General features: G+C 38.2%; 1 protein-coding gene across 1 annotated transcript; it reads left to right on the top strand.

Annotated features, from left to right (window-relative positions):
• Window positions 1-3,986: 3,986 nt before the first annotated feature.
• LOC124112245 (lengsin-like) lies at window positions 3,987-13,352 on the top strand. The gene is made up of 2 exons (XM_046472259.1): window positions 3,987-4,183; window positions 11,412-13,352. The coding sequence occupies exons 1-2, from the start codon at window positions 4,033-4,035 to the stop codon at window positions 12,572-12,574; spliced, it is 1,314 nt and encodes a 437-aa protein (XP_046328215.1). The 5' UTR covers window positions 3,987-4,032; the 3' UTR covers window positions 12,575-13,352.
• Window positions 13,353-13,690: the final 338 nt, after the last annotated feature.

The following is a 13,690-nucleotide window of genomic DNA, read 5'->3' on the forward strand; positions in this document are numbered from 1 at the left end:
GTTGACGTCATTTATGACCTTTGTGTGTAAGAAACAGATTACTACACGTGTATGTCAGATACCATTTATCTAAACGTATTTAAATTGACACTCGTGTAGCAATCCCTATTTCTCAGAAGTATTGATGAAGCGAATGTAGAAGTGCCATTTTCATGGAATTTTAATGTCTTTATTTTTATTTTTTTGTACATATCTATTTTACAAATATTGGATGCATCATGGTGTTTTATATTTTATGGTTTTTTGGTAAAATAAGAATAAAATAATATATAAGTCATAAAAAGGTGGCAGTATTCTAACGTTTGTGGGTTTAAGCGAATGTCAATTATATTGACATTTGGTTATGTTTATCTATTATTTCATATGAATTTCATTCATCTGAATGGTTATGAAGTCAGAGCTATGGTAAAGTATAATGCTGGATCAAGAGTATTGTCTCATTCTGGAACCAGGATGAAACTTGTTTATCACATGACCCTAATTCTTATCTTCTCAGTGGCTCATTTCAAAACTAAGATAGTTCCCTTTGCACCAATCTAACCACCTCACAATCACAGCACAACACACGAGGCAACAACAAGGTGGTAACAGGGTTAAACAGGTCAGTTAAATACTTAATCACTAGATTATGTTTAGGTTTATTAGTTCTTTTATATGTTCATTAAATATGTTGTTTCTTAAACATTAATGTTATTAAGTAACTTGTCAAATATGATAATGTTGAAAAAAGTATCGAACGTTTCTAATGTTGGTCAACTAAGTCCAAGCTATAGTTCATTTGGTAGTGTAGGAAGTTGCAATAAATGTTCTGATTGGAGTTAAAATAATTATTAAACGTCAGCTTTTTTCAGTTGGCTGTGTGCATATATAAGAAATAGTTTTGTTTGAATTGTGTGCGTGGAGACCTTAAGTGATGGTGAATGCATTGTCACAATGTTGTATGATGATTACAGGCAATCCATGTTCATCTTACGTGAGTCAACACGTTTTATTACATGGCTCAATTCTACAAATAGGTAAGGCTTATTATCATGTTTAAATATATTTATCTTTATGTACACATTTTGTGTAACCTTTGAGGGTTACCACATATTTATCATGTTATGTGTGGAATGATTGCTATGTTAGGTATGTGTAAATATTGTTTTAATTGTGAGTATGTGGGCAAAACGTGGTATTTGGCGGGAAATTACCTCCCTTGGCGTGATAGCATATGTCATCATGACTGACTAATTGATTAATGTGTATAAAAATTTACATGTGTTGTCGTTATACACCTTTTTGATAGAAGCTGCTTGTGATATTTATGTACAATTGATATAATTTATGGCTGTTACAATACTGTTATAACTGTTTCAGTGCCATTTCCGAATTTCTACACAGTGTCTACTGTTAGTGAATAATTCTCTAGGCATCAACTTGACCGTATCTTGGACATAGTGTGCAGATAGTGGAACATTGCCACACCTGGGGTATGTCGAGTTATTAGCCCCAGGCCTTGAATCAGTGGACACTTTGCCTTGTTTACTACTAGTTGTCACAGACAGTAGATATAACTAGTCAGTGCCAATCTTGCTGGGTATTTTTATCTTGTCATCCATGATAGAAAGATGTAAGGCAACAGTAGGTACAAGATTTCTTCAAAAAGCATCACATCATACCCCATGGTATTTGACATTGCAGTCATGTCAGAGTTCAACTATTCCATCAGACATAGATGTTTCTCCTTCACTTTTGTTGTACAAGTACAGGAAGCAGGATCCAATCCAGGTACACTTGTCAAATGTTACCACTCGTACTGTTGTTGTTCCACCTAGAGATGTACTCTGTGAAATTCAACCAGTATCTGTAGAAGTGTCCAAGCTTAGTCAGTCGTCCAATACTGAGTCCATTTTGGGCCTTATTGATGTAAATGATAAAGGACTGTCCCCTGAAGAATTGGATGAAGGTGTTAAACTTATCTCAAAGTACAAGTGGGGAATTAGATCTTGGTCATTCAACTGCAGTACAACATCGTATCGAGTTAATGGATAAAACTAATGACGTATTCCCCCAGTCATGTTTCAAGAGTTGAAAGATCATCTTAGACAGTTGCTAGCATGTGGAGTTATACTTAGATCACATGGTCCTTGGGCCTCTTACATTGTCCTGTGTAGGAAGAAGAATGGAAAACTTAGAATGTGCATGGACTTCAAACAACTAAACAGTTCCACTATTAAGGACAGATTTGCATTTCCAAGGAAAGAGGAAATTTTAGATTGTCTAGCTGGCAGTAAGTTTAACACTAAGTTGGATATGAAGTCTGACTATTACCAAGTCGAACTTGCAGAAGAACAAAATGAGCGCACTGCTTTTACAGTTGGCCCTTTGAGTTTCTTTGAGTATAATAGGCTTTGGTTTGGACTTTGCAACAGTCCGGCGACATTTCAACGTCTCATGCAAGACTGTCTTGGTGATTTGCATTTATCAGTCTGTGTGATATACATTGATGATCTTATGATCTTATCATAATTGCTGATAGCTATGAGGAATGACAATTTACATGTGTTGTCATACGATGCCATAGTACAAATACACCTTTTTGATAGAAGCTACTTGTGGTGTTTATGTACAATTGATATAATTTATGGCTGTTACAATACTGTTGTAATTGTTTCAGGGCCATTTCCGATTTCTATATTTCCACGTTTCTACATTTCTTCATTTCTGACTAAAACCGATCACAACCCCACAGCGAGTCATGTTAACTCTTGGCGATATGGCAGCTTTAACACGAATATGAAAACGTTTGGCACAAATTATTTATTGTCATGTTGCACAAAAACATCGTTCAATGGAATGTTGCTTTCTCTGTAGTTTTGATGTTGTAATGCCCATAGTGAAGGGTGGCCCAGTTAAAACCGCGTTAGTCATGAGTTAAACATTCCTCGCCAGCAACACCGTGATTGATGTATTATGGTGCGTGGTCAATAATTGGGAACTCAGATGTTGGAAAGTCATTAGCTGCATGACATAAAATATACTTTTGGATGAGTTAAGCAATAAATTATAACCTGAACAACGATTTCTCATATGTTTATAAAGCATATAGTCACTTTTTACCCTAGAGCAGAACTGTAATCAAGTATGACATTTGACGTACATGTTTAAGCCACACCTGCCTAATTTAATCCCGTCCAACAATTTCATTTGTCCTGTAGTAGAATTATATTAGTGACGCCTGATGTATTGTACAAAATAATCGATTTATTAGTCCGCGCGTTCAAGCAATCATTTAACGGGAGAAACGGGAGAAACAAGAGGTCAGCCTGATGAGCTACATTTGTTGTAAAAATATCAATCTTTTTCCTCAGTATATACCACGAGGCCGGTAAGTGTATTTGCCATATTGCTTGTTTCTTTAACCAATCCTTGGCAACATCTTTAGATACCTTAGCCACTGCGGCTAGTTTTTGTATTGCCTCTATACATTTCAAATATCTCACGGGCTATAGTAAATTTTATCCATTATTAATTAATATTGACGTTTCTTTAATACAATCATTTAGACAAATGTTTGTATAAGTGTATAACAATGGAAAACTACAAGCCAACAAAAGAATAAGTTGAAATAGCTATCGAAGCATTTATGCTTCTGGACAAAATTATTAAATTGAAAGAATAACCACAATGTGTATATCTTATCAAGGGTGATATGTCGAGTATCCTGGCCTAATATACTTTTGGATGAGTTAAGCAATAAATTATAACCTGAACAACGATTTCACATATGTTTATGAAGCATACAGTCACTTTTTACCCTAGAGCAGAACTGTAATCAAGTATGACATTTGACGTACATATATAAGCCACGCCTGGCTAATTTAATCCCGTCCAACAATTTCATTTGTCCTGTAGTAGAATTATATTAGTGACGCCTGATGTATTGTACAAAATAATCGATTTATTAGTCCGCACGTTCAAGCAATCATTTAACGAGTCGATCTGATAGCGAGACAGCATTGAAGCACTTGTCCAAAACACTGTATAGAAATGTATAAGTTTGAAGAAGTCGAGAAAAAAATCGCCAAATATGACTATGTCCGGTTTTCCATCTGCGACCTGAACGGCAGCAGTCGTGGTCAAGTGGTTGCTAGACGCCATGTTAGGACCTATCTGGAAAAAGGCCTGGACATGTTCCAGGGTAAGTATCAAAATTACAGATCCAGTCCTATCAAGCAGATACATTGATGCAACAAATGCATGCAAACCATATCTTGTGTTTGTTTCTTTGTTGCTTTTCGCCGCACCCAGCAACATTCCAGCTGTATGACGGAGGGTCTGTAAATAAGTCTTGACCAGACAAGCTAATGATTGATATCTTGAGCATCGACCCAAGCAACTGGGATATGATGACATGTATCAAATACGTCAGCGAGGCTGACAACCCGATCCCGTTATCGAGGCATAAGTGTTTTTAATGCAGCAACACAATATCGGTAGCAGATAGCCTCTGCGAGGACCCAAAGATGAGACACTGTTAGCCTAACAGTATCTATACTTAACAACAAACGTTCCTGTGACATTGAATAAGATTTAATGCAAAGTTATGTTTTTTACCAAATCTGAAACAATTTCGGTTTGCAACAGATAAAAGACTCCTGCAAGTGTTCAAATAGTTTAATTTGCCATACTGACTTCAGGAAATGCGTGATTTCATCAAAAAAACATGAACATGCCAAAATGTCAATTTACAAATCAATAGCATGTGTGTCCACCTCTGGTTGCGATGCAAGCAACACATCTTCGTCTCATGGGATGGACCAGGCGTCGCACAAAGTCCTCTGTGGGATATCTGTCCATATCTGCTGGAGCATGTTTCGAAGTTCCTGGAGTGTCTGTGGAACACCTGGTTGACGTTGAAGGCGCCGATCCATCTCATCCCGTATGTGCTCGATTAGTGAGAGATCAGGGGAGCGAGCCGGCCAGGGGATGACATTCACGCTGTTTTGTTGAAGAGAATCCCGAACAAGTCAAGCAATATGAGGCCTGGCGCTGTCATGTTGAAAGGTAATGACGACGTAAAAACGGTAGAACAACAGGGCCGATGATCTCGTCGCGGTAGCGCTGTCCATTGAGATTTCCCTCTACCACTATCAAACGGGTCCTCTGTCTTGCTGTAATCCCATCCCATACCATAACGCTGCCGCCCCCGAACCAATCCTCTTCCATGACACAATGATTGACGTAACGTTCACCTCGACGTCGGTACACTCGAATCCGTCCATCGCTGTGGCTGAGGTGAAAACGAGACTCGTCAATGAATATAATTTGTCCCCACTGCCTGGCCGTCCAGCGTAGACGCTGTCTGCACCACTGTAGACGTGCTTGACGGTGGTTTCCTGTCAAAATGGGACGTCTGGCAGGTCTTCTGACGACAATCCCTGCACATCTGAGGCGACGACGTACGGTTTGTGAAGATATTCGTCGAAGGCAGGGGATGCTTCTTGCAGTCACTGTTGCTGGCTGGAATCGATTTCGTAGGTGTGTTGTTCGAACCCAGTTGTCTTGTCGATTATTGGTTACGCGTGGCCTGCCACTCCGAGGATGGTCTCTGACTGCATTCGTCTGTTGCCAACGTTGCCATAAACACCAAATGGTGTCTTGCAACATCACGTTGACTCGATCCTGCTTCAAGCTTACCAATGGATCGCAGACGCTCATTTTCGGACAGGCTTGGCATTTCGTAATTGCGTACTTTTGTTGTTTTTCTGAGTGGTTGTTGTCAGCACGATGCTAAACAATGCATATTGAATCCCGTTAACGCACATGGTTTTATACCCTTTCTTGGGTAGTGAAATGCATGGGGCTTACATAAAAGTCAACTTTTGCATGAAATGCATGGTTTTCTGTAGCAGTTGCGTTTTTGTGACTTGATTCCATACATGTACTTCAATATTGAAAACCAAACTTCACTTGTTTGAAAAATACACTAAAATATTGTTGTCACAGGAACTTTTGTTGTTGAGGATACTTTGACTGATTACTCATTATTATCTACCGCAATGGATTTTTTTAGGACCGTGCACATCATGAAAATGAATGTCACGTTTGCTATCTGAACAGTAACATTTGACATATGTGTGAAACACCTGAAACAAACTTACTGATCAGTTGAGAAACGCACACTGGTTAAAATATCCCGAAACGCTAAATGGTTTCACGACTACTGACGAGTGCAATGCCATCCATGGACCTATACGTTAGGAAGAGTTAGAGATGGAGGTGGAAACCATGTGACATTGTTACATTGTGATAATTATCAGTCCAGAATATCCTATCAATCAATAAATTAAAGTTCCAATCAATAAATTTGTGTTAGTTTTGTTTCTCAAACAATTGGGTCCATTTTCGCCAAAATTTGTTGTTACTTTCTCCAAAATTTGGGCCATTTTCTCTCCAAAATTTGGGACCATTTTCTCCAAATTGTCCGGGGCCATTTTCTCCTGCACCCGCAGGGATGATCCTACTGCAATCTCATTATAATCAGACCTTAGTTCTCGCTACCAATAAACAAAGATCTGAAGACATCCCATTATGGGTCACGTCAGAACGACCTTTCATCCGACCAATCAGAGCGTCGCTTACCAGATCATGAAAGTGACAGTCGGAATGTCATTTCTCATCATGCAACCTCGAAAACTTTAACATGGGGTAATCCGAACGATAGTTACGGGTTTAACGACTGAATCCTTACAATCTAGGCCATCTCTTAGCCATTCCAGAATGGTTTTTTTGTTCAGGTTTCAAATTTGTAATCGAGAATTTGTCAAAATATGTTTCGAAGCGTAGTCGCCAATTTGAAATTAGTGCTGTAAAGCACGAGAAAGCTGCCTTCTGATTGGCCATTCAATGGGTCGGTCAAAGTTCGCGCAAGGTCGGTCTGACGTGACCCGTAATGGGATGTCCTCAGATCTTTGTTTAGCGGTAGCGAGAACTAAGATCTGATTTTAATGAGATTGATCCTACTGTGTTATGATCGGGAGAGGGCTACACTCACCATATGTTGCATCCGTGTTAAGCCGCGCTGTTTCGCTTGATGTCGCTGACTTCGGTTGTGGTTCCACAACTGTATATAGCTTTTATTGAGCGAAAATATGATTATTTATTTTTTTCCAATACTTTAGTTTGTTCATTAGTACAGTCATCACAGCTATAACAACAATAATATAAAAAATGGTAAAAAAATGATTTTTACATAGTTTCTAAGGTAGACGATATTTATAACTTCTTAAAAAATAGGGGCGGTCGGGTAGCCTAGTGGTTAAAGCGTTCACTCGTCACGCGGAAGACCTGGGTTCGATTCCCGACTTGGGTACAAAGGATGATTGGAGGGGCTATGAGAAGGCAACGAGTTGTCATGTTTGTCTCCGGACAATTGAGCTAATGCAAACAATCACGATGACTTTCCTATTAAATAATATACTGATCAGATAACTCTGCATTTGTTGCTAAGAAAAGGTGTATATCCTTACGAATATATGGATGATTTGTTTAGATTTGAAGAAACTAAATTACCACCCACTGAATCATTCTATAGTAACTAAACAGAATAAAAAATAACCGATGCTGATTATAAAAGCGCTCTTAATGTTTGGGATAAATTAGTTTGTAAGAATTTAGGCGATTATCATAATCTGTACATAAAAACCAATGTACTGTTACTCAACGATGCATTTGAGATATTTAGAAAGACATGTTTAAGACAATATGACTTGGATCAGGCATGGTACTATTCCAGTCTCAGACTCTCGTGGGTTGCATTGTTGAAGAAGACAGGTGTAGAACTAAAATTACTCACTGATGATGATATGCACTTGTTTGTTGAGAAAGGATTCAGAGGTGGTATATCAATGACAGCGAAAAGGTATTCTAAGGCCAATAATCAATTAGTAGAAGGATATGATTCGAGTAAACCTACTACACACATATTATATCTCAACGCCAACAATTTGTACGGTTTGGCTGTGAGGCAACCTTTACCCACGGGTGGTTTTAAGTGGGTAATCAATATCAATGTGAATAATATTCCCGAAGATTCTGATAAAGGGTACATACGAGAAGTTGACTTTGAATATCCAAGAGAGTTACACAAAGACCATAACAGTTATCTGCAAGCTCCCAAAAGATTAATGGTTGATACAGTTTGGATGTCAGAATATCAACGTAACTTGATGGGAAAGACTAAGTTAGCTAACATAGAAAACTCGTACCAAATTTGATGGATAAGACTAAATATGTTGTCCACGATAGAAATCTCCAGTTATATCCGTCATTAGGCATGAAACCAAAGAAAGTACACAGAGTTCTTAAGTTTGATCAAAGTCCTTGGATGGAGCCCTATATAAGGATGAACACAGATTTAAGAAAGACTGCTACTAGCGATTTTGAAAAGAACCTATATAAGCTCATGAGCAACTCAGTATTTTGTAAAACTATGGGAAATCTAAGGAGCATGTTGATGTTAAATTTGTCAGATCTTATTAGGTAGAAAGACTTAGGAAACGTATAGCTAGTCCAGCTTTTAACAGAAGTAAGATATTTGATAATGACTTAGTAGCATTACATATGCGGAAGAGTAATATTAAATTCAACAGACCAGTATACTTTAGTATGAGTATTCTTGACTTGCCAAAACACTTAATGTATGACTTCTATTACAATGAACTTAAGAAGCAATACGGTGATAGATGCGAGGTGTTATATACCGATACAGATTCTTTGTTAATAGAAATACAAACCAAGGATGTGTATACAGATATGGCAGAAAAAATAGATATGTACGATACAAGTGATTACCCCAAAAAGAAAATCCATTGCACAGCGCAGTAAATAAAAAGGTATTAGGTAAGATGAAGGGTGAATGTGCTGGAACTCCTATTGCGGAGTGTGTTGCATTAAGACCTGCGATGTATTCTATAACGAAGTCTGATAATGAGGAGATAAGAAAAGCTAAAGGTGTTAAGAAGTATGTGGTAAAAAAGCATATCAAACACGAACATTATAAAGAAGCATTATTCAATGGTAGAACATTCAAACATGAGATGAATAATTTAAGACGTGACAGTCACAAGATGTATCATCAATATTCCCCTTCGGTACAAAGAGATGGATTGATAAGGATGGTGTAACTACCTATGCTTATGGTTACTTAGGAGGGTAATACTGTATCGTTGGGAACTATGAGCAACTTTTCTCTTACAAATCTCCTGCCCGGTCCATCTTTAAGATAAAAAAGAAAAGGCTCGCCTTCTTTCATAACAAATCGGTTAATGTTATATATCTTAAGAGAACATACCGGGTCGGTTGCATGACGTTGGCCTCCTTCGAGTCCACGGGCTGATACAAATATCTTACCCTTACTCTATCCAGAAGTGTTTGTTCTCTCCGTGGTGCTGAACATTCGGAAGTCACAGATTTCATTTTAATGGCATCGGATGGTTTCTTTCCAAATAATCTTGTTACTTTATTATTTAGCGCTGATACAGCAGCTGATAATCGTGTCACCCATTACCTTGATCTTAATCGATCTGATTTCATTTCAATCCCATATTGATACTCAAACAAACGTTCGGCTAATGTCCGGTTGAATCTTTCAACAATAGCTTGGCTAAGGTGGGCCTCTTTTTCAGCACGCCTGATTGCAACATCCTGCTTTGTTAATAGTTTAGTCACTGATCCGATAAACTCACGACCAGGATCTACTTGAAATAACTTAGACCATTTAAGTGGTCTGTGTTTATACATGCGGCCACGTGCATTAGCTACTTCAGTCGAATCTTTTGAGGTTAATGGTTCAGCCTCTTTGTACCGACTAGCTGCATCTACTGCGGTTAAAGCATATTTATGTGTTGCGTGTTACCTTGAGGGAGAAACAAGAGGTCAGCCTGATGAGCTACATTTGTTGTAAAAATATCAATCTTTTTCCTCAGTATATACCACGAGGCCGGTAAGTGTATTTGCCATATTGCTTGTTTCTTTAACCAATCCTTGGCAACATCTTTAGATACCTTAGCCACTGCGGCTAGTTTTTGTATTGCCTCTATACATTTCAAATATCTCACGGGCTATAGTAAATTTTATCCATTATTAATTAATATTGACGTTTCTTTAATACAATCATTTAGACAAATGTTTGTATAAGTGTATAACAATGGAAAACTACAAGCCAACAAAAGAATAAGTTGAAATAGCTATCGAAGCATTTATGCTTCTGGACAAAATTATTAAATTGAAAGAATAACCACAATGTGTATATCTTATCAAGGGTGATATGTCGAGTATCCTGGCCTAATATACTTTTGGATGAGTTAAGCAATAAATTATAACCTGAACAACGATTTCACATATGTTTATGAAGCATACAGTCACTTTTTACCCTAGAGCAGAACTGTAATCAAGTATGACATTTGACGTACATATATAAGCCACGCCTGGCTAATTTAATCCCGTCCAACAATTTCATTTGTCCTGTAGTAGAATTATATTAGTGACGCCTGATGTATTGTACAAAATAATCGATTTATTAGTCCGCACGTTCAAGCAATCATTTAACGAGTCGATCTGATAGCGAGACAGCATTGAAGCACTTGTCCAAAACACTGTATAGAAATGTATAAGTTTGAAGAAGTCGAGAAAAAATCACGGAAGTGATAAACGTCTAAGACCTGCAGCACTTGGGGCTTTCCTCCCACATTAAGCTGACACGCCGTGATATGACTGGAATATTGTTAAAAGCGGCGTTAACCCCAACTCACTCACTCACTCACTCACTCAACATCACCCGACATGTTGCTCACTAAACTGTGTTACATTTTCTCTTTAAGTTGAAATATTGTTGTCACCAAAATTTTGTGTACAGCTTTTCATTTGAATTTGACAACTTCCTAGTATAGATCCTTGAAGATTCGGGATAGAATAGGTCTTCAGCAACACATTCTTGGCGTAAAAGGCGATTATTGGGATCGGGTGGTCAGGCTCACTGGCTCAGTTGATGCATGTCATCGTATCCCAATTATGTGGATCGATGTTCATGATATCAATCACTGGAATGTTTTTAAGGTTACAGGTTTTTTCTTTTTTGGCCCTGGAAACATTTTCTTTGATACATCTGAACGAAATATTCCAATCACATTATGTTTCTCAAAATTTGAAAAATGTGTGATATATGAAAATTTGATATTTTAAAGCGTGATCTTTGTGTAAAGTAACTTTTACTGCTGCGAATTGCAGTTTAATACAATATATCATATTATATTCTTTGCGTCAGATTAAGAAATTCAATGCATTAGCCAGTGAATATAGTTTTACACTGCAGAAGAATGCTTGTGCTTGGTGGACAATATCATAAACATGAGTTGGTATCATTTCAGGTGTCTTGGCATTTGGCCCTCAAACAGAGCTTGTTGGAATAGAGCACGAGGAGAACTTTGGCAATGTATTGATTGTTCCTGACTCTGACACACTGAGGTCCATTCCCTGGGCACCAGAGAGGGTGAAGGTTGCTGAGATGCTGTGCGAGTCTCGGTGGAAGAAAGACAACTCTCCACAAGAAGCATGTCCTCGGTACGCAGCAAGGAAACAGCTGCAGAGGTTGGATAATCTTGGATTGAATTTTTATTCTGGCCATGAAATTGAGTTTCAACTCCTTGAAAATAATACCTTGGAGCCAGTTTTTGATTACAATTCAGACTTAAGCCAAAGGTTATTGAACAAGCACAGCACAGTTTTATTTCACTTCGACAAAAACTTTCAAGAATCTGATATTGATGTTGAAAGATACCATGTTGAGCTAGGGCCAGGTTTTTTTGAAGCTGTGACGAAACCAAAATATGGAATTGAGAGCGCCGATATGGCTTTTAATTTGCAGGAAGGTCTCCTGGAAATGGCGGATCAGAAAGGTCTTAGAGTAACCTTCATGTCTTATTTGTCCTCTAAAGATAAAACGGGTATTGCTACACATTTCAATTTTTCCCTCTGGAACAAATCTGGAGAAAACGTGTTTTATGAAGTGGGTGCTCCGGACAAACTCTCTGTAGTTGCTAAACAGTGGATTGCCGGTATCCTTAAGCACAGTAAAGCTCTCTCTGCTTTCACGAACCCAACGGTCAACTGCTACAGGAACTTTATCAATCCTTTTAAACCTGTGACTCCCAACTGGGGAATAGAAGATCGACAATCGTGTCTCCGCATCAAGAACGAAGGTCCATGGAAAACATACATCGAGAACAGACTTCCAAGAGGAAAGAGCAACATATATCTTGTGATGGCATCTACCATTGCTGCTGGATTGGATGGCGTTGAAAAGAAAATGGAGTGCCAAGTCCCGGGGAAACAAGACCATGCTGAATCGCTCCCCAGTTCCCTGGCTGAGGCTCTGGAAGAACTGGAACGGGATGAGGATTTGTGCAATGCCTTAGGAAAGGAACTGGTGACATTGTTCGTCAAGAGCAAGAGAGATGCGGAAATCGCCAAGTATGAAGGCATCGAGACTGATGAGGAAAGTTTTGCAATAGAGAAAGAAGACTACCTTTAAAAATAAAATTGTCATAATGCAACTACATTGTTGCTGTCTCAGGGGTGGAGGTTTTATCATTTCCTAAAACATTGTATGTTATGTAAGAAATATTAATTTGTGTAGTCATATCTTAGGAGATTTTGACAAGCAAAATTACGTTTTGGTGAACTGAAGCAATATTCACTCTTATACTCCTGATCAGCACATGTGTGTATTTAAAGTGTATTGTTTAAAGTGAAATGTCAGCTGCATATTGTTGAAGTTGCTTGACATTTAAACAGAGAAATATACGCTAAATAATGAGAGTCTATCCAATATATTTATCATCTGAATTCACTGATATAAGATTGATGCAAATAATGTAGGGAAACATTTCCTATTGTGACATAATGGAAAATTATGTCAATTGTTTGCAGAAATGGTCCTGTTTTCATTGTCAAATATTCACCTTTTACATCCACTAGGGTCCCGATCCAAAATTGAGTTTGCAGCCGTTCGACCTATCGTAACTCTATAGTTTTTAAAAGGATTAAGAAGTTCGAACATTTCGTGGATCGGGACTCTGTCACCTTTTGTTATATAGTTGCACATGTAACGGAACAAGTCGAAATAATAAGTGCTTTCTTATATCATAGCGCACTTTCGCTATTACTTCGACAGACATACATGTATGGACGTAATTTCCTCAGCTGGCTTGTAGCGCCTTTTCTTACGTAAGCTTTACCTTTTATTCCTACCTTTCAGGTTTTGTATACAGCAGTGCTCCACCGTCTTTATTTATTAAACGTGTTACTCCTTCTGAACTTCAGTACTTGTCTTGTCCTTTCATTCACTGTTTTTACCAGGAACCCTTATAGAGTTTGTGTCAGTATCCAACCACCTGGATTACAGAGTCATCAATAATTTCCACAACGCAAAGCCAGGCAAATTTGGTGGTTGATTAGATGGTACACTCCACTGTCACTGGGCATGGTTACACATGGTTCTAGTACACATAAATACAGTGCTTGTTTCTTTGTTTGTTTGTTTAACGCCGAACCCAATACATATATAGTCCGGAAATGTCCCAGTGTGTGCAGAAAGTGAGTTTTATGAACATTTTATAGAGTTTTGGACCTTCTTTACAGATCGAAA

This window comes from Haliotis rufescens, unplaced genomic scaffold (genome assembly GCF_023055435.1).
Source record: "Haliotis rufescens isolate VD_foot unplaced genomic scaffold, xgHalRufe1.0.p SCAF_6, whole genome shotgun sequence".
NCBI classification, from domain to species: domain Eukaryota; kingdom Metazoa; phylum Mollusca; class Gastropoda; order Lepetellida; family Haliotidae; genus Haliotis; species Haliotis rufescens.

Coding starts and splice junctions, on each gene's coding strand:
- LOC124112245 (XM_046472259.1), top strand. CDS start 4,033: ATGTATAAGTTTGAAGAAGTCGAGAAAAAAATCGCCAAATATGACTAT. Junction 4,184..11,411: donor AGGCCTGGACATGTTCCAGG/GTAAGTATCAAA, acceptor GTATCATTTCAG/GTGTCTTGGCATTTGGCCCT.